The sequence below is a fragment of the Hippopotamus amphibius genome, chromosome 16, assembly GCF_030028045.1.
Source record: "Hippopotamus amphibius kiboko isolate mHipAmp2 chromosome 16, mHipAmp2.hap2, whole genome shotgun sequence".
Classification (NCBI taxonomy): Eukaryota; Metazoa; Chordata; class Mammalia; order Artiodactyla; family Hippopotamidae; genus Hippopotamus; species Hippopotamus amphibius.
The window spans coordinates 57,260,379-57,280,827 of NC_080201.1; the positions used below are offsets into that span (position 1 = coordinate 57,260,379).

The 20,449-nt window shown below is 39.8% G+C and overlaps 2 protein-coding genes across 2 annotated transcripts in view; one reads left to right on the forward strand and one right to left on the reverse strand.

Moving 5' to 3' along the window:
- The window catches only part of ELSPBP1 (epididymal sperm binding protein 1), a 63,378-nt gene that overhangs the window by 2,132 nt on the left and 40,797 nt on the right, over window positions 1-20,449 (forward strand). The gene's annotated exons all lie outside the window — the stretch shown is intronic.
- LOC130838131 (binder of sperm protein homolog 1-like) lies at window positions 14,455-18,824 on the reverse strand. Its single transcript, XM_057710891.1, has 3 exons — window positions 18,821-18,824; window positions 15,017-15,148; window positions 14,455-14,597 (listed from the first exon to the last, which is right to left on the reverse strand). Exons 1-3 carry the CDS (start codon window positions 18,822-18,824, stop codon window positions 14,455-14,457), a joined length of 279 nt encoding a protein of 92 aa, XP_057566874.1.

The window sequence follows — 20,449 nt, forward strand, 5'->3', positions numbered from 1 at the left end:
CAGCATTATTCATAATAGCCAAAAAAGGGAAACAACACAAATGTCCATCGACTGATGAATGGATAAACAAAATTATACACACACGTGGAAATGTTATTTAGCAATAGAAAGAATGGAGTACTGATACATGCCGCAACATTGGTGGACCTTGAGAACGTGCAAAGTGAAAGAAATCAGACACAAAAGACCACATATTTTATGCTTCTATTCATGTGAAACGTCCCAATATAGACAAATCCATAGAAACAGCAGATCAGTGGTTGCCAGGGGCTGGGCTGCAGGTAGGGGAAATAGGAAGTGATTTTTAGTAAGCAAATAGGGTTTCTTTGGGGAATAATGGAAATGTTCTGAAATTAGATAATGATGAAGATTGTACAAGTCTATGAATCTGATAAAGGCCACTAGATTGTACACTTAAAAGAGTGAATTTTATGCTATGTGAATTTTACCTAAATAAAGCTGTCACTCTAAAAAATACTACTTATTTAAAACGGGAACTATTTGAAATTAGGAGAGATTGCTTTAGAAATAAGAATAGGATTGTTAAAAGTGAAATTAAAAAAAATTTTTTTAAAAGAATGCAATGGGGCTTCCTAGGTGGCGCAGTGGTTAAGAATCCGCCTGTCCATGCAGGAGACACGGGTTTGATCCCTGGTCTGGGAAGATCCCACATGCTGCAGAGCAACTAAGCCCGTGTGCCACAACTACTGAGCCTGCACTTTAGAGCCCGTGAGCCACAATTATTGAGCCCATGTGCTGCAGCTACTGAAGCCCGTGCGCCTAGAACCCGTGCTCTGCAGCAAGAGAAGCCATGGCAATGAGGAGCCCTTGCACCACAACGAAGAGTAGCCTCCACTCACTGCAACTAAAAGAAAGCCCGCGCACAGAAAAAAGAGACCCAACACGGCCAATAAAATAAATAAATAAATAAATATTAAAAAAAAAGAATTAAATAAATGAATAAATACAGAAAAAGAATGCAATGGAAGCAGCAAAGAGCAAATTAGGAAAATGCCAAAACTCAAATCAATGAATTTGACGATGAACTCAAAAAACCTTCCAGAACTCAGAGGGAAAACATATGGGAACAAATAAGATGGGAGAAAATGATGGCTATATTTAATAATAAGGTGTTGTATACTTTAAATTTGCTAAGAGAGTAGACCTAAGTATTCTCACCACACACACACACAAATGGTAACTATGTGAGGTGGTGGAATAATAGCTGAAAGTTCCTAGGGAGTTTGGAGTAGAGGCTAGGGATTTTACCATGCTTCACACCTCAAAGACTCTCTCCTCCATTGCTTCAATAAGAAACTTAAACACCCTCTGGGTAGCCCCTTCTTGGGCTCTCAAAACCCAGCCTGATCAAAGAAGTCTTCTACTTCAGCCTTCTGTTTCCCAGAATTCTCTACAAGTCACGGCTTTCAGAGGGATGTGTCCATCTTGGAAGATGTCATTTTCGGCCTCCTTCCGAGATAATAACCTGTTACCTCTGGATCCATCTTCCTTCTGTGGGTTTCACCCAGAGAAACTTGTGTGGGTCCTGCTCTCAGTAGTTCCCTCTTGGTGAAGACTTCTGAGATTTTTCTAGCCTTTTGTGGTGGGCAGAATTCTAACATAGCATCCCCAAATCCCTGCCCCACTTTATGTGTGATCTCCTCTCCTTGAGAGTAGGGAGAAACTATAGATATGGGTGAGTCACTCTCATGATTAGGTTATGTTGTGTGGCACAATAGACTTTAGGAAAGGGAAAGTATTTTGGGTGGGCCTGACCTTATCAGGTGAGTCCTTAAAAGTGACTGAGCTGTCCCTAGCAAGAGATATTCAAAGCACGAGAGGGATTCAATGTGAGGGACAGTCTCCATTGCTGGCCTTGAAGATGGAGGGGGCCACATAGCAAGGACATGAGACCAGACTGTGGGTGCTGAGAGCAACACTCAGCAGAAAAAAAAAAAAAAAAAAGGGATCTGCAGTCCTACAGCCACAAATAACTGCCCATAACCTGAATAAACCTGGAAGTAACTTCTTCCTTGGTCAAGCCTACAGATGAGAACACAGCTGCCTAATACCTTGATTTCAAAATCTGTGAAGCAAAAACTGGTAGAAAAGCAAGGAGAAATAGACAGAAACACAATTATCATTGGAGAGACCCCTCTCTCAATAATTGATAGAACAAGCAGGCAGAAAATCTGTTAGGATGTAGAGGCCACAAAACCCACTATCAACCAATTTGATATTGACACCTGCTTGACATTTAGAGACCATTCCACCCAACAACAGCAGAAATAATTCTTCTTAAGTGCACATAAAGCATTCACCACAATAAACCATTGTTTAGGCCATAAAGTAAGTCTCAATAAATTTAAAAGGATTCAATTCCTACAAAGCAAGTTCCCTGATGACAAAGGAGTTAAGTTAGAAATCAAACCCAGAAAGAGATCTGGGAAAAAATCCCCAACTGTTTGGACACTAAATTTTATACTTCTAAACAATTTGTGGGTTATAGAAGAAGTTAAAATGGAAATTAGAAAGTATTTTGACCTGAATGAAAGTGAAAACACAATATAGGAAAAATTGTGATATACAGCCAAGGCAGTACTTAGAGGAAAGTTTACATCACTGAACACCTAAGTTAGAAAAGGAGGAAGGTCTCAAATTAATGGTGTCAGCTTCTACGTTAAGAAACTAGATAAAGATGAGGAAATAAAGCTCAAATTAGCAAAGGAAATAGTAAAGTTCACAGTGGAAATCACTGAAATATAAATCAATACTAAAAAACAAACAAATGAGAAAAAAAAAAACACCCAGAAAATCAATAAAGCCAAAAGCTAGTTTTGAGAAGTTCAATAAAATTGAGAAACTTCTATCCAGACTGATCAGGAAAACAAGAGAGAAGACAGAGATTCTCAATATCAAGAATGAAAAAGTTGAGACTTCCCTGGTGGTGCAGTGGTGAAGAATCCACCTGCCAATGCAGGGTACATGGGTTCGATCCCTGCTCCAGGAAGATCCCACATGCCACAGATCAACTAAGCCTGTGCGCCACAACTACTGAGCCTGTGCTCTAGAGCCCATGAGCCACAAGTATTGAGCCTGTGTGCCACAGCCACTGAAGCCCATGCACCTAGAGCCCATGCTCCAGAATAATAGAAGCCACCACAATGAGAAGCCTGTGTACCACAATGAAGAGTAGCCCCCCGCTTGCTGCAACTAGAGAAAGCCTGTGTGCAGCAACGAAGACACAAATGCAGCCAATAAATAAATAAATAAATTTAATTTAAAAAAAATGAAAGTTAATGATTACTACAGTTATTAAAATGATGATAAAAGGATATTTTAACTTCTCTGTACCAACAAATTCGACAGCTTAGGTGAAATAAATACATTTCTCGAAAGATACAGATCACCAAAACTTACTCTGAAAGAAATAACCTGAATAGCCCTCTATGTATTAAAGTAATTGAATTTGAGTTAAAAACCTTTCCATGGAGATGTCTCCATGTCCAAATGGCTTCACTAAACACTGACAGAAGAAATAAGTCTAAATCTACAAAAACTCTTCCAAAAAAGTGAAGGAATTTATCTCAACTAAGCATTACTCCCATAGCAAAACTAGACAAAGACATTTCAACAAAAACCTACAGACCAAAGTCTCCTATGAACATAGATATGAAAATCCTTAACCTGGTGTACCCCCCCCCCAAAAAAAATAAAAATTAAAAAAAAAGAAAAAAAAAGAAAATCCTTAACCAATTTTAGAAAATAGAATCCAACAATATATAAAAAGTTACCTTATGAGCAAGTGGAGTTTATCCCAGGAATGCAAGGTTGTTTGAACATTTGAAAATCATTCAATGTACATCACCATATTAACAGATTAAAAAAGATAAATCATATTATCATATCAATAGATGCTGAAAAAGCATTTTAGAAAATTCAACATCCATTTCTTCTTTTTTTTTTAATTAAAAAAATTTCTTGGCTACATCGGGTCTTTGTTGCTGCACATGGGCTTTCTCTGGTTGCAGAGAGCAGGGACTACTCTTCATTGCAGTGCTCGGGCTTCTCTTTGCGGTGACTTCTCTTGTTGCGGAGCACGGGCTCTAGGCGCAGGGACGTCAGTAGCTGCAGTGCGGGCAAAGTAGTTGTGGCTCAAGGGCTCTAGAGCTCAGCTCAGTAGTTGTGGCACATGGGCTTAGTTGCTCCTTGGCATGTGGGATCTTCCCGGACCAGGGATTGAACTGGCGTCCCCTGCATTGGCAGGCAGATTCTTAACCACTGCACAACCAGGGAAGTCTCAGGTGAAAGACTTTGACTCTAGCATGGTGACTCAAGTTTGGCCCTTTGGATCTTCCATGTAATAAGTCTATTGAGAGCTGTCAGTTGTTTTTATTTCTGAAAAACCTATGCTCAGTTTATCACCACCAGATGTCCCTCTGGGTCCACCGTTTCCTAGGACCTGATTAGGAAGTAATCCCTGTTGTCTGATATAATCACCGTGATCTCTTTGCACCTCAAGGATAATCGCTAACACCTGAGTTCACTCACTGCAGGTACTGCCTATCTTCATTGAGATAATTAAACCGATTTCAGAGATAATCCTTTCTAGCAACAATCCCAGATTGGAAATCTCACCAGAAACAGGCACATGGGTGAAGGGCCTCTCCTCTAGAGGAAGGGATGCTAGCAAAAATAGGTCTTGTCATGGGAAGTCTTTTACAGCGCACACAGGGCAGAGGTTCCCCCACAAGTGGATACTCATTGTCAATCATTCCTGGAAAGGCCGTCCTCAGAAAGGAAACTGAACCGTGGAAAGAGGCAGGTATCTTGGGAGGCTGGGATTGCCATATATACATTACTAATAAGAAAAAATATCAAATTGTATACTTTAAATATATGCAGTTTGTTGTATGTCAATTATATCTCAATAAAAATTCTTTAAAAAAAAAGAGGCAGGTATCAATACTAGGAAGAGGGAAGCTCCTGTTTATCTAGGTCCTACCCTAACAATAGCAACAAAAATTAGCTAGCATTTACTGGTTACTTTCTAGTGTTAGGGACTGTGCTTGAAAAAAAACGCATACACCGTGGGTCTCATTATTCGCGGATCCGGTATTTGCAGATGTGCTTACTCGCTGTTTGGAACCACAAAGTCAACATGCACGGCGTTTTCACGGTCCTTCACAGACATGCGCAGAGCAATGATACGTTTAAGTAGCTCAGTGCCCATGTTCCCAGTTGAGATAGAACAAAGCAAAATTCTGCCTTCCTACTTCAGCCTTCACGCTGTAAACAAGTTTCCCTTTCTCAGTCTAGTATTTAGTGCTACATCTTTCTCGGCTTATTTTGTGCCTCCCCGCCCCCGCCCCCCCAACCCGGCCCGGTGATTTTGCTGTTTAAAATGTTCCCAAGTGCAGTGCTGAAGTACACTCTGTGTCATAAACCCAAGAAAGCGGGAATGTTACAAGGAGATAATACATGTGTGACGTGAGATTTCCTTCAGGTTCGAGTTGCTGCGCTGTTGGCTGTGAGTTCAGTGTGAATGAACCAATAATATGTATTAAATAAGGTGTCTTTAAACAGGAACACAGAAAACCAGGTTATGTATTGATCAGTTAATGTCAATGTTGTGAACATGTTGCTCTGCGTTTCCCTCTGGAACCGTGGGTCCGTAGTCACTAATTCAGTTCGTGACGGCTTTATAGGATGTACCCAGGGTTGAATAATGGGAATTGCGGGTATTATTTTATGTGCACTGATAGCCATGAGATATCTACCGTTCTTATATTACAGATGAGGAAACCCAGGCTTAGAGAGGTCGAGGAAATTGCCCATTGTAAGTGACACAGTCTGGATTAGTAAGCATATCCCTTTGATGACATGCCTGTTGCAAATAGATTCTTTGACCTTCCATGAATACGTAAGGAAGATCACAGGTGTTTAGAAAACAAATGTCCTCTGCCATGTAAAAAAAGAAAAAATGTGTACTGGGCTGGGAGACTCACTGCAGGAGAATCACCTGAGCGTACTTTGAGGATGGATTATGGACAGGGTGGGTCATAGAGGCTTGAACCTGGATGTACACTGAAGTCACCTGAGGAGTTTAAAATGTGTGTAAAAATCAATTGGCACTGGGTGGCGTTCATTACAAATGTTCAACAAATTATTATTATTATTATTATATAGAATCTTGAAAGTCCACAAAACCACAGGGGAATGTATTCTACCTTTCCCCTTGAAACTAAACCACCTACTCAGAACCTGAACTTTGATTGCCCTATTTGTTGGTTATTGTGATGGTTAATTTTTTTTTAAAATTAATTTATTTATTTTATTGGCTGTGCTGGGTCTTTTTTGCTGTGTGCAGGCTTTCTTTAGTTGTGGTGAGTGGGCGCTACTCTTCGTTGTGGTGCGCAGGCTCCTCATTGCTGTGGCTTCTCTTGTTGCAGAGCTCAGGCTCTAGGCACTTGGGCTTCAGTAGTCGTGGCACGCGGGCTTAGTTGCTCTGCGGCATGTGGGATCTTCCTGGAGCAGGGATCGAACCTGTGTCCCCTGCATTGGCAGGCAGATTCTTAACCACTGCGCCACCTAGGAAGCCCCTGTGATGGTTAATTTTATGTGTTGAATTGGCTGGGCCACAGTGCCCAGATATTTGGTCAGACATCTTGGATGTTAATTTTTGGGGGATGGGATTTATTTTTATGTATGTGATTGATGGATTGGTTATTTTTACATGTTTCATTTCATTTTATTTTTTCCAGCTTTGAGATATATTTTATATATAACTGTGTAAGATAAGGTATACAACGTGATGATTTGATACACATATATGTTGTGAAATGATTACCATAATAAAGTTAGTTAACACCTTGATCAGCTCGAAAAGTTACCATTTATGTGTGTGCGCACGTGTGTGTGTTGAGAGCATTTAAGATCTACTTTCTTATCAATTTTCAAGTACATTAAGACAATATTAGATCTCCAGAACTTGTTTATCTTAGAACTGAAAATTTGTACCCTTTGAACAGCATCACCCATTTCCCCCACTCCTTCAGCCCCTGGTAACCACCAATCTACTCTCTGTTTCTATGAGTTTAGCTTTTTTAGATTCCACATATAAATGAGATAATATAGTATTTGTCTTTCTCTGTCTGGCTTAAAAGAACAAAAATTTTTCTCTCACAGGTCTTTATCTCTTTGTCTGCAATTTTGCCCACAGCAGTGCTATAGGGTAGACCTCTAAGACAGAGACTTAGAGAAGGTAAGCAAACCATGCGTTTTCCATAGTAATTGGTGGACACTGCAGGGTAAGTGCCATTAACCACCACGCTATGCTTTGCTGCATCTTTAGATGATTCAGCATGAATAGAAGACTTTTAAAAGTCAATCAGACAGCGTTTATTAGTCACAGGGATCTTGATTACAACCCACAAAAGTGGGCATTGGTTAATTTAGATAGAATACCAACTTATCGGAAGGTGTATTAGGACAGGCTCATGACCACTTTGAACTATGTGAAAACTTCAGAGCTTAAGGAAAGGAAAGTTTGGTTCTTGACAAGTGCCGGTGAGGGAGATGGTCTCCCCAGGTCCTCCCATGTGATGATTTTTCTCTCTCTTGAGTTTAGGGTCCTCTCCTATTTCCTCTACATCCAGCAGGTAGACACAGTTTGGGATGGGATGCACACGGAGGTTCCAGCGCTCAGACCTAGAAGCAGCTTACATCGCTTCCACCACACTCCCTGGCCGCCAGAATCGATCAAAACTGCTGCTGCCTGTGTGGCGTTTGCTCTCAGATGGGAGTAAGAGAGTCATATTCCCGAATCTTGCATTCAGGAACCCCAGCTGATAGGATTCTGAGAGATTCATTCCACAAATATTTATTATACATCCTCGCTAAGCCGGTTCCTTGATGCCAAGACTACAGCAGTGAACAAGACAAAGAGTCCTGCATTTGCCAGTTATAACTTATTTGTCAAATACAAGATAATTCTATTTTTTTCACTAGTCTCTTGTTTAGATCCAAAAGATGTATTTGAACTGTACACTTATTTTATTTTTAATTTTTTATTGTCGTAATTAACATACATTATTATAGTAGTTTCGGGTATACAGCACCGATTCGATATTTTTTTTTAAAGATTGGTTTAACATTTAAAAATTTATTTATTTATTGGTTGCGTTGGGTCTTTGTTGCTGCACACGGGTTTTCTCTAGTTGCGGCAAGTGGGGGCTGCTTTTCATTGTGGTGCGTGGACTTCTTATTGTGGTGGCTTCCCTTGTTGTGGAGCACAGGCTCTAGGCGTGCGGGCTTCAGCAGTTGCGGCACACAGGCTCAACAGTTGTGACTCATGGGCTTTGTTGCTCTGCGGCATGTGGGATCTTCCTGGGGCAGGGATCGAACCCGTGTCCCCTGCATTGGCAGGTGGATTCCCAACCACTGCGCCACCTAGGAAGTCCCTTGTTTAATATTTTTTTATACATTACGAAATGATTACCTCGATAAGACCAGTTAACATGCATCACCATACCAAGGTGTTACGATATGACTGACTATACTCCCTATGTGTACATTACATACTTGTGACATTTATTTTATAGCTGGAAGTTTGTACCTTTTGATTTCCTTCACCTGTCTTGTTTGTTCGCCCACCTTTCTCCCCTCTGGCAACAGCCAGCTTGTTCTCCGTACCCATGAGTCTGTGTCTGCTGTATTTTGTTGTTCATTCGTTTTGTTTCTTGGACTCCACTTATAAGTGAAATCATATAGTATTTGTTTTTCTCTGACTTGTTTCACTTAGCGTAGCACCCTCCACATCCATCCATGTTGTTGCAAATGGCAAGATTTCATTCCTTTTTTATGGCTATATGTGTATGTGTGTGTGTACCTATTGATGGGCACTGAGGTTGCTTCCATATCTTGGCTATTATAAATAATACTGCAATGAACACAGAAATACATGTATCTTTTAGAATTAGTGTTTTCATTTCATTTGGACAAATACGCAGAAGTGGGATGGCTGGATCATCTGGTAGTTCTATGTTTAGTTTTTTGAGGAACCTCCATACTGTTTTCCATAGTGGCCACACCAATTTACATTCCCACCAACAATGCCAAGGTTTCCCTTTCCGCACATCTTAGCCAACTTGCTATGTCTTATCTTTTTGATAATAGCCTTTCCCACAGCTGTAAGGTGACATTTCCTTGTGCTTGTGATTTGCATTTCCCTGATGGTTAGAGAGGTTGAGCACCTTTTCAGGTGCCTGTTGGCCATCTGTATGTCTTCTTTGGAAAAATGCTTATTCAAGTCCTCTGCCCATTTTTTATTTTTTGATATTGAGTTGTATGAGCTCTTATGTATACTTTTTTTAGATTGCTACTTTTCTGTTTATTTTTTCTTTTGAAGACTTTAAAATGTTAAAACCTGCAAAAACAAGAATTCAGACTTTTATTATATGGCCATTTACAATTTAATGTTTCAATAATACTTAAGGCCTTTCTCATCCCACTGTCTTAAATTCTATAGTTCAGTTAGGTCAGTGTAAAATAAATGGTAGATGAACAGCTGACTTTGGGGGGATTAAATATTGTTCACATGTTATAGAAACAGATTTGAAAGCATATTTTACAGCGTTGACAGCTATTTTTCATTTGAGCCTTGGAGGCAAATTGCATTTATAGAAGGAGTTTGATATTTTCTTAGGATCTTGAATCTTTACATATGACGAGATAAAAGCACAACAAACAAATAAACAAAAACCCTCCATAGGCTTATCTCAAAAATGTCTCCTAAAAAACTTGCAAAAAGTGAACAGACTATTAGCAGGAAGTATTTGAACAGCTGATGATCTGAAAATTCATCAAGGACTGTTGTTTTTTATTTGAAAATACCTATTTTTCCTGTGAGGGGTGTTGCCAAAAATAATAAACAATCTATCATAGGAATAGAAAAGAGTCTTATTTGAGACAAACTAAGGACTATAGCCTGGGAGACACAGATTCAAGAAGCACTTGATGGGACTTCCTGGTGGTCCAGTGGCTAAGTCTCTGCACTCCCAATGCAGGGGCCCCGGGTTCGATCTCTGGTCAGGGAACTAGATCCTGCATGCATGCCGCAACTAAGAGTCCGCATGCCGCAACTAAAGATTCTGCATGTCACAACTAAGACCTGATGGAGCCAAATAATTTTTTTTTTTAAAGAAGAAGCATTTGAATTGTGTTCTGCCCACCTACAAAAAGTGTGTGTGTGGGAGGTGGGGGGTGGGGGGGTGGATTATAGGCCCAAAGTGCAAAATTACATACATTTGTCAAGAATGAGGATTGGAGCTGGCAAGAAGTAAGTGCTTGTTAAGCAAGGATTGGTTGGGGTCCAAACTGGTTGAAAAGTTACAAGGGGAGACCTTGAGACCACCAGTTAGCAGCTGGCAGCTGCTAGCAGATACTGTTTTGAGAACCACTGGTCGTACCCTTGAGGCTGGAAGTTCAAGTTCCCAGTGATGAAGGGCCGTGTCTGAAACCACGTCCACAAGGGCCATCTGGCTCCACTTTGATACCTGAACCATAGTCATCCTATTTTGATTTTTAAATGCATTCTTTTTAAAAAAAATAAATTTAATATTTATTTATTGGCTTGTTGAGTCTTCGTTGCTGCATGTGGGCTTTCTCTAGTTGTGGTGAGTGGGAGCTACTCTTCTTTGAGGTGAGTGGGCTTCTCACTGCGGTGGCTTCTCTTGTTGTGGAGCACAGGCTCTAGGCTTCACTAGTTGTGGCATGCGTGGTCAATAGTTGTGGCTCGTGGGCTCTAGAGCTCAGGCTCAGTAGTTGTGGCACACGGGCTTAGTTGATCCGCAGCATGTGGGATCTTCTGAGACCAGGGCTTGAACCCATGTCCCCTGCACTGGCAGGCGAATTCTTAACCACTGCACCACCAGGGAAGTCTCTTAAGTGCATTCTTTTCTTTAAAGGTTAAAGCAGATGTACAATGCTCATTTGACAGGCCACAAAACAGGCTGTTCTAGTTAGCATAAAATTCAAGCCAAATCATGTATAAGCCAGAAGACTTCCCCATACCTCAATATGTGTCAATTTCTTCCATCAGGGCAATGAGTGTAAAGCGCTCAAGAGAAGAAGGAAACCGGGACCCCCCCCCCCCATCTCTGGATACCCTGGAAGAGATGGGGAAGATAAAGAAAGAGAAGGACCCAGTGGTCCCTGACCAAGTCCTTCCTAGCGAGTAACAGGGCCATGGGCACCTTGTGTACTTTGATTTCTTCTGAGCCTCAATTTCTTCTTCCATAAAAGGTGGGTGGTAAACTCGCTGTGAGGACTCCCTGAGACCATGTATATAATCCAACAGTTACACTGCTTAGCAGAGAGCAGGTTTTCCATAAATCAAGAGTCTTTTCTCTCCTAAGATCTCATGCTTGTGCAAGTGTGGGATGGAAGGGGAACGTGAAGTTTCTATAGATCTTCCATTATAGGACAGTAGTCCTAAGTGAAATGACTGCCATTGCAAAGAGCCGTTTCACAGAAATCAGAACATCAGCGGAGAGGTCATTGAATTCTCAAGGGGAAGAGAATCCACCTTGAAGAGAATTCTCACTCCCAGGTGAGGCATTTTGCGTGTCCTTGCAGTTGTCGAAGAGAAGACCAGGAACAGGAACAATAAATCACATGAAAGAATGGTCTGGGAGGAGTAGGGGATGTTTCAAGGTATCTATCAAGGAGAGAAAAACAAATACCTTACGCTAACGCATATATATGGAATCTAAAAAAATGGTACTGATGAAGCCAGTGGCAGGGCAAGAATAAAGATGCAGATGTAGAGGATGGACTTGAGGACATGGTGGGGGTGGGGGGTGAGTGGGAGGGGAAGCTGGGACAAAGCGAGAGAGGAGTCTCAACATATATACACTACCAAATGTAAAATAGATAGCTAGCGGGAAGCTGCTGCATAACAGGGAGATCAGCTTGATGATTGGTGATGATCTAGAGGGGTGGGATAGGGGGTTGGGATAGGGAGGGTGGGAGGGAGGCTCAAGAGGGAGGGGATATGGGGATATATGCATAAAAACAACTGATTCACTTTGTTGTACAGCAGAAACTGGCACAACAGTGTAAAACAATTATACTCCAATAAAGAGCTGGGGGAAAATAAAAGATATCTATCAAGGGACTTCCCTGGTGGTACAGTGGATAAGACTCCACACTCCCAATGCAAGGGGCCTAGGTTCAATCACTGGACGGGGAACTAGATCCCATACACCACAGCTAAGGGTTCACATGCCACAACTAAGGAGCCCACGCGCTGCAACTAAGGAGCCAGCACAACCAACTAAATACTCATAAATATTCCAAAAAAAAAAAAAGATATCTATCAAGATGCTTCGTTGTGTAGCCAATGAGAAGCCACACTATATTTGTGCAAGTTTATGGAAAACTGTAGTACATGGGGCTCGTTATGGCAGAGAGGGACTAATGAGTGTTTGAGCGTATGCCCATGATTGAGATACACCACTTGCTGATAGGTATATTTTCTGTGTCCCAGGATGGAATTCAATTTATAACTCTTAGTAACTTTTTCCACATTATTACTTTTTAAAAATTGTGGAGGTATACATATAATAAAATTTCCCATCTCTTCTCCTCCCAGCCACTGGTTACCGCTAACATACTATCTCTACGAATTTGCCTATTTTAAATATTTCATATAAATGGAAGCATATACTGTCTGTTCCTTTGTGTCTGGCTTCTTTCACTTAATGTAATGTTTTCAAGGTACATCCATGCTGTAGCAGATATCAACGTTGTTACTTTTTATGGCTGAATAATATCCCATCGTATGAGTCGACCACATTTTGTTCATCCACTCGTCTGTTGATGGACACTCGGACCGCTTCCTCCTTTTGACTCTGGTAAATAATGCTGAAAAGAATACTGGCATCGAAATATTTGTCCAAGTCCTGGCTTATTGTTGGGGTATATGCCTAGGAGGGGAACTTCTGGGTCATGCGGTAATCCTTGGTCTAGCTTTTTGATCTTATTACCGCTTTTTTTCTTTTTCCCTCAAATGTGCTAAGTACTTTGCATGCATTTTATTTTTTATTTTTTATTTTTAGACCACACCACGGGGCATAAGGAATTTTAGTTCCCTGACCAGGGATCGAACCTGTGCCCCCTTCATTGGAAGTGCAGAGTCTTAACCACTGGACCACCAGGGAAGTCCCTACCTTTTTATTTTAATTTTTAATTTTTATTTTGTGGCCAAACTGCGTGACATGTGAGATCTTAGTTCCCTGACCAGGGATCAAACCCCTGCTGTGGAAAGCGCGGTGTCCTAAGCACTGGACCTACAGGGGATTGCCTTATTGCCTTTTTATATTATAGAAGTGTTATAGCTATGTAACTCTTTGCACATTAGTTAATCCACTTGGTCCAGAGTTTCTGAAAATGTGACAATGATATTGACCTTGGGGGGGGCTGTTATAAAGGTTAATAGTGATGTGTGTAAAGCTCATAGTGTAGTATCTGTCATAAGTGTTCAATCAACTATAATTGTGGCTATATAAAACTTGCTTACTTCCTGAATGCTGAATGGCTCCGGAAAACTATGACCCCCACTATGGGGTAAACAGCCGTGTACTGTGCCGTGTAGCCAGCTCCCTTCAGCCTCAACCCCCTGCTTCATACGGTTCATAACTGAGCTGCTTTGAGCCTCACTTTAACACTTCCCCTCGTCAACACCTATGTTTCTACCTCAAGTCCCACCTCAATTATCACTTTTTTTTTCTGTTTAAAGAAATTATGTGGGACTGCCCTGGTGGCTCAGTGGTTAAGACTCTGCGCTCCTAATGCAGGGGGCCCAGGTTCGATCCCTAGTCAGGGAACTAGATCCCATATGCATGCTGCAACTAAGAGTTCACACGCCACAACTAAGGAGCCTGCCTGCTGCAACTGAGACCCGGTGCAACCAAATAAATAACTTTTTTTTTTAAATTATGTATTAAAGTAATGAATTTTAATGCACTTTATTTTTAGAGCCGGTTTAGGTTCATAGCAACACTGAGCAGAAGATACAGAGATGTCCCGTATAACCCTCACACCCACCCACGCACAGCCTGCCCCTGATCAACATCCCCCAACATCTGTTACCATCTATGAACCTACACTGATACCTCATTATCACCCGAAGTCCATCCACTTTTTTTAAGGGTCTGCTTTTACACGGTTAGCAAGAAAAATGCTGAGGCTAGAATATAGGTTTCCATATCAAAACCTCATAGTCCATGATCAAAACCCCAACTTATTTACAGCCGAATTGCCTTCAGCTCAGATCTCAGGAAAAACCCTTTTAATGAGGGTCTTACTTCTTCCTTTCCCAACAAAAACTGTAGAATCTTTCCCATGAGAACAATGAAATCTCTTCATCCCCTGCCCCAATAAATCGCACCATCAAAGACAGTATTTCCAAACCTTGTCCTTGTTATAATTCTGGGTGAGTGAACACCATGGTTTCCCAAATGTGTCCCCGTCCTCGGTACATCCCCAGTATATCATGTGTCTGTACCAGAAAGGAAACACACATTTTGCGAAGTCTACAGAGAAGGGAGAAGCAATGAAAATCAGAATTCTTTCTATTTTGTACCTCCTCTTCGCCATCTCTTCCCCTCTCTCTCACTCACACACACACACACACACACACACACACACACACACACACGCACACAGTTCCCACTCCATCTGCTCTGCTCTGTTCCACCAAAAGCATATGGAAACAGTATTGGCGAGGGATTGAGGTTCTGCTGAAAGATTTCTTTTCAAGGTAAGGTGGTTGAAGCATTCATAATATACGTTTGGTGCAATGAGATTTTCATACTGTTGGAGAATGGTGCATCCCTTATTTTCACAATTTAATTGACTGTGGGGTCCCTTTTCAGAACCCTCTTGTGCTCTCATGGACCCTCAGCCCCTGAGATCAAAATGGCCACTTTGTATTCAGAGGCAAGACACTCACCTTCTTCAGAACAATACTTCCAATATCCTTCATAAGTTTCATTCAAGGAGCACCACTTGTGTTTTGCGTTGAACTTGACACAGTCATGGAAGAGCCCACCTTTGTAGTGGAACGGAAAGAAACACGTGCCACCTAGAGGAAACAAAAATGCTTCATCCCTCTCTGGGACTGTTAGTTGAGATGTTACAAAGTTACTTTCCTGTCCCATGCAGGGTGGGGGGCAGGGTTGCACCCTGACTTAGAGCTAGGACCTGGTTCTGTTGAACAATATCGAGTCACACTATTGCAGAGCTGTTGGACCTCTACTAATCAAAGTTTTTGTTTGCTTGTTTTATATTCCTACTTCTGTCCCACTTTTCCTCATGACATAAACAGTCTTGAAATTTTGCTTAGCATTTGGCCCCAGTTCCAGAAATATACCTTAAGCTTAGAAATATGAATGTGGGCATCTACTAAATGATAACCACCATCCACAGTATCTCTTTTCTTTACCCTCTTCTACCATCATACACACTCATACACACACAATGTATGTAGCCTGGTTTGTATCTTTCCACACTTTTCTCCATGCCCATGTGGGTATCTATCTATCATCTATCTATCTATCTATCTATCTATCTATCTATCTATCTATCATCTATCATCTATCTAACTATCTATCTATCTATCACCTATCTCCATCCATAAAACATATATAAAACTATACAACATATATACATTTATTATTATTATTATTAATTATTCACACACAGAGATACAGAGGCACACATACACAGATTTTTTTCTCCCTCCCAAAATGAATCATGCTTTATATCCATAACTTGACTCTCCAACTTAACATATCAAAGAAATCCTTTTAAACTTATCCTTTTAACTTTTGTAGCTCTCATTTCTATTGCTGGTTCTTATTCTGTGATATGGATTTTACCACAACTTATTCAATATTTCCTGTATTCAGATTTGTTCCCCTGCTGTAAATAAAGTGCTGCAAACATCCCAATATGTAAATCCTTATGCATTAAAGCATTTGTTTCTATAGAACACAATCCCCAAAGCAAGGTTATTAAGTTAAAGTGTATATGAATTTTTAAAATTAATTAATTAATTTATTTTTATTTATTGGCTGTGCTGGGTCTTCGTTGCTGTGCATGGGCTTTCTCTAGTTGTGGCGAGTGGGGGCTACTCTTCATTGCAGTGAGTGGGCTTCTCATTGCGGTGGCTTCTTTTGTTGCAGAGCATGGACTCTAGGCACGCAGGCTTCAGTAGTTGTGGAGCATGGGCTCATAAGCTGTAGCTCTCAGGCTCTAGGGCGCAGCCTCAGTAGTTGTGGCACACAGGCTTAGTTGCTCCTTGGCATGTGGGATCTTCCCAGACCAGGGTTTGAACCTGTGTCCCCTGCATTGGCAGGCAGATTCTTAACCACTGTGCTACCAGGGAAGTCCATATGTGAATTTTTAACATCGATGGATACTACGTTCTCAAAGGATAATAGCAATTCGTATTTCCCACCAATGAGCTCTTTTACCTGAATTTTCACCAGCATGAAGCATTTATACACTTTTTAAATGGTGACTTTTCTAAGAGATGATTCATGTCTGCTATAAAAGATCTCCTGGTTCTTAGGGCACATCTATATTTTCATCCATTTTCTTCTTACATTAAATGATTTTTGTTTCTTCTACATTTAATACTTGATTGGATAGGAATTTATTTTTGTATATGGTACAAGAAGGGAGTGCAACTTCATTTTCTTCCAAGTAGATATTCAATAAGACAAACTGATGATAAAATGAACCACCGGCACATTTAACCATCCACACATTTGAAACCATGTATTTGATTTTAAAATATCCTGGGATCCATTCTATATTTTCTATCAAGGTCTTGAAATTACTGGGGAGGTAGATGGTGGTAAAATGAACAGGGTCTGGAGCCAATAGGCAACAGTAAATATTTCTCCTTCTTCTTCTCATTCTTCCTCTTCTCCTCTTCTTTATTATTATTATTAGACACTTTCTAGGCTGATGCCAAGCTATTTATATTACTATATTTGTGGTTTGTTTAAATATCTGATAATACAATGTGTTTCTCCACCCCAGTACTATTGATACTTTTGTTCATAATATTCCTAATTACTACATTTTTTTTTCTATATGAGTTTTTCTATATGAACTTTAAAGTCAGGTGTTCTCTATCAGATTGGCAGAAATTAAAGAGTAGAAACATATAGCGCCAGTGAAAGTTCAGAGTGATTTCTCTTTCTTGTTTTTTTTTTTTATTTGTTTACAAGGTACTTATATTACATTTTATGAAAAGAGAAAAAAGACTTTTTACCAGGAAAAAACCCCACTGATTTCCCCATTTTTACAAAATTAAAAGAAAATATGCTTTTTAGCAGAGGTTTTCTGATCAACTTACCTTTGACTTCTGGAAGGTGAGTTATAGTTTCTGAAAAACAAAAATCGAAGCTGACATTTATTTTACTATCCTCATGTTTTCCAGCCAAGAACATGGCATGATCTTCTATTTTTTAAAAAAATTACTTTATGTTCTTCAATATGATTTTATCATTTACTTTATATAAGGCCCGTATGTTTCTTGCTGATGTAACCCCAAAGCATTTTTTGACATTGATGTAAAACAAAATGATTTCCTTTTCTATCAACGTCTAGTTGATTCTTACAAGTATAGAGAAAAACTATTGACTGTTGTATGTCTATCTTAAATCCAGCCATATGGCCTGATTCTCTTTCAAAAGCTAGTCATCTTTACTGGTTTTCCTAGGCTTCTAAGTATACAATCATAAAATAATTTTGCCTGGTATATTCTGTAGGCTTACAGATTATGTCCTTTTGGGAATGCCACATATGTTAGAATAATATTAGTACTGTTTACAATAGACACCTCTGTGCTTTCCTGATTTCAGTTGGAATGACATTATGGTTAAAGATGTTCATTTCACCCAGTGACAGGGCAAGAATGAAGATGCAGATGCAGAGAATGGACTGGAGGACACGAGGTTGGGCGGGGCGAAGGGGAAGCTGGGACGAGGTGAGAGAGTAGCATAGACATATATACACTACCAACTGTAAAGTAGATGGCTAGTGGGAAGTTGCTGTATAACAAAGGGAGATCAACTCGATGATGGGTGATGCCTTAGAGGGCCAGGACAGGGAGGTGGGGAGGGAGTCGTGAGAGGGAGGGGATAAGGGGATATATGTATAGATACAGCTGATTCACTTTGGTGTACCTCAAAAACTGGTACAAGAGTGTAAAGCAGTTATATTCCAATAAAGAGCTTAAAAAAAAGATGTTCATTTCAGCATGGTTAATAACAGTAAAAAAAAAAAAGCCAAAAATGTCAATCACTAAGGGAATTTAAAAATATAATATAGCTTTATAATATCACGTAGGCATCTACAAAGATGATCACATAAATAGATATGGAAACATTTGTACTTCATCTTTAGGTGACAAAAGGCATTTTCTATTTCATTATACTACAGAAGACTCTATTTTTGCAAGAATAAAATCACATTATGAAGCTGTATGTAATGAAATATTTGATCACTCAAAAATATTAGCAGTAAAGCAGATACTATGTTTAATAGATAGTAAAATCACGATTTTTCTCTTCTGCTTTTTCCTTAACTATTCTTTTACATGGAATGTACTTTATCTTATATACAAGGACATAAAATAGTAGTTTCATGAAAAACATGATTTCTTACCAGGAAAAGAAGTACAGTATTCAACGGCTTCACATCTTATTGCAAAATTTAGAAAGAGTTTTGATTAACTCACCCATAGTTGGTGAATATTCACCTGAAAGACACAATTTTAAACAAATATTTATTTCACTAGGTTTAGCCTTTAAAATAAAATAAAAATGAAATATCTGACTTTAGTTAGAACAATAATATTTGGGGATATTAACATATACACATGACTATATATAAAATAGATAACCAACAAGGACCTACTGTATAGCACAGGGAACTCTACTCAATATTTTGTAGTAACCTATAAGGGAAACGAATCTGAAAAAAAAACCATATGTGTATAAATGAATCACTGTAGTGTACACCTGAAACTAACACGACATTGTAAATCAACTATACTTCAATTAAAAATTTGTTTTATAGAAAAATAAAAAAGGTTTTTAAAAAGAATAATAATATTTTGAAGGCAATACATCAAAATTTCAATGCTTATTTTCAGTAGTGTGATTGTGGGTAATTTCTACTTTTTTCCTTTTGCTCTAACTGTATTTTCCAAATATTGTTAATGAATAAAGAATGATTAAAGTTATTTCTTTTAATTTAATTAATTAATTAATTTATTTTTATTGGCTATGTTGGGTCTTCGTTGCTGCGCGGGCTTTCTCTAGTTGTGGCGAGTGGAGGCTACTCTTCATTGGTGTGTGCAGGCTTCTCACTGTGGTGGCTTCTCTTGTGGAGCACAGGCTCTAGGTGCGTGGGCTTCAGTAGTTGTGGCACACAGGCTCAATAGTTGTGGCTCACAGGCTCTAGAGCGCAGGCTCAGTAGTTATGGTGCACAGGCTTAGTTGCTCTGAGGCATGTGGGATCTTCCAGGACCAGGTCTCAAACCCGTGTCCCCTGCATTGGCAGGTGGATTCTTAACCACTGTGCCACCAGGGAAGCCCTAAAGTTATTTTTAAAACAAAACAAAACGAAACAAAAACCTCAGCAGTCAAAAGTAAATGATTTACTTTTTCCACACTTCCCTATAAAATAAACCACATAATAGGAAAAACGTGTTTTATCATTTCACCAGTATTTCCCTTTTTGTTTTGTTTTACTTTATTTCTTTTCAGTACTCTCTGGAAAGTACAATTTGAAGCAAACATTTGCTTAACTGTCCTTCACTTTTAAAGTGTGATCCAATTAGTTTTAGCATCTGTTAAAAAAGGGTCTTTTCATCAATTTTATAGATTTGTTGTGAAGATTAAATCGAAACATGTCAGGGCTCTGCCCAGTAGACAGTACTTAGCTAGCACTTCAAACATGGTGACGATTTGATTACATTGATAAGGCCTTCTCTTCTTACAGTAATGATGATTACTTTCTCTCCTATCAGATGGAAGACTCATTCAAGTTTGCAATAGTTTTCCACAAACCATAAAGAAGTTATATACATTCCAAATTTGTCCAGAATTCAAGTTTAGGAGACTTTGCTATTCACCAAATATGTTAAGGCAAGTTCGTGTGCCCGTGTACGCAGTGAGGCCAAACACACTGAAACGTCCAAGCCTGGAGCAGAGAAAGGTTTATTGCAAGGCCAAGCAAGGAGACGAGCTGACTCATGCCCTGAAAAGCCCTGAGCTCCCCTAAGGGTTTCGGCAAAGTACTTTTAAAAGTCAAGTGAGGGGCTTCCTAGGTGGTGCAGTGGTGGAGAATCCACCGGCCAATG

What these genes read in the sequence shown, in the direction of transcription:
- LOC130838131 (XM_057710891.1), bottom strand. An exon ending in GAAGTATTGTTCTGAAGAAG is followed by an intron (nt 14,598 to 15,016) that starts GTGAGTGTCTTG and finishes CCTTCTCTGTAG; the next exon opens with ACTTCGCAAAATGTGTGTTT.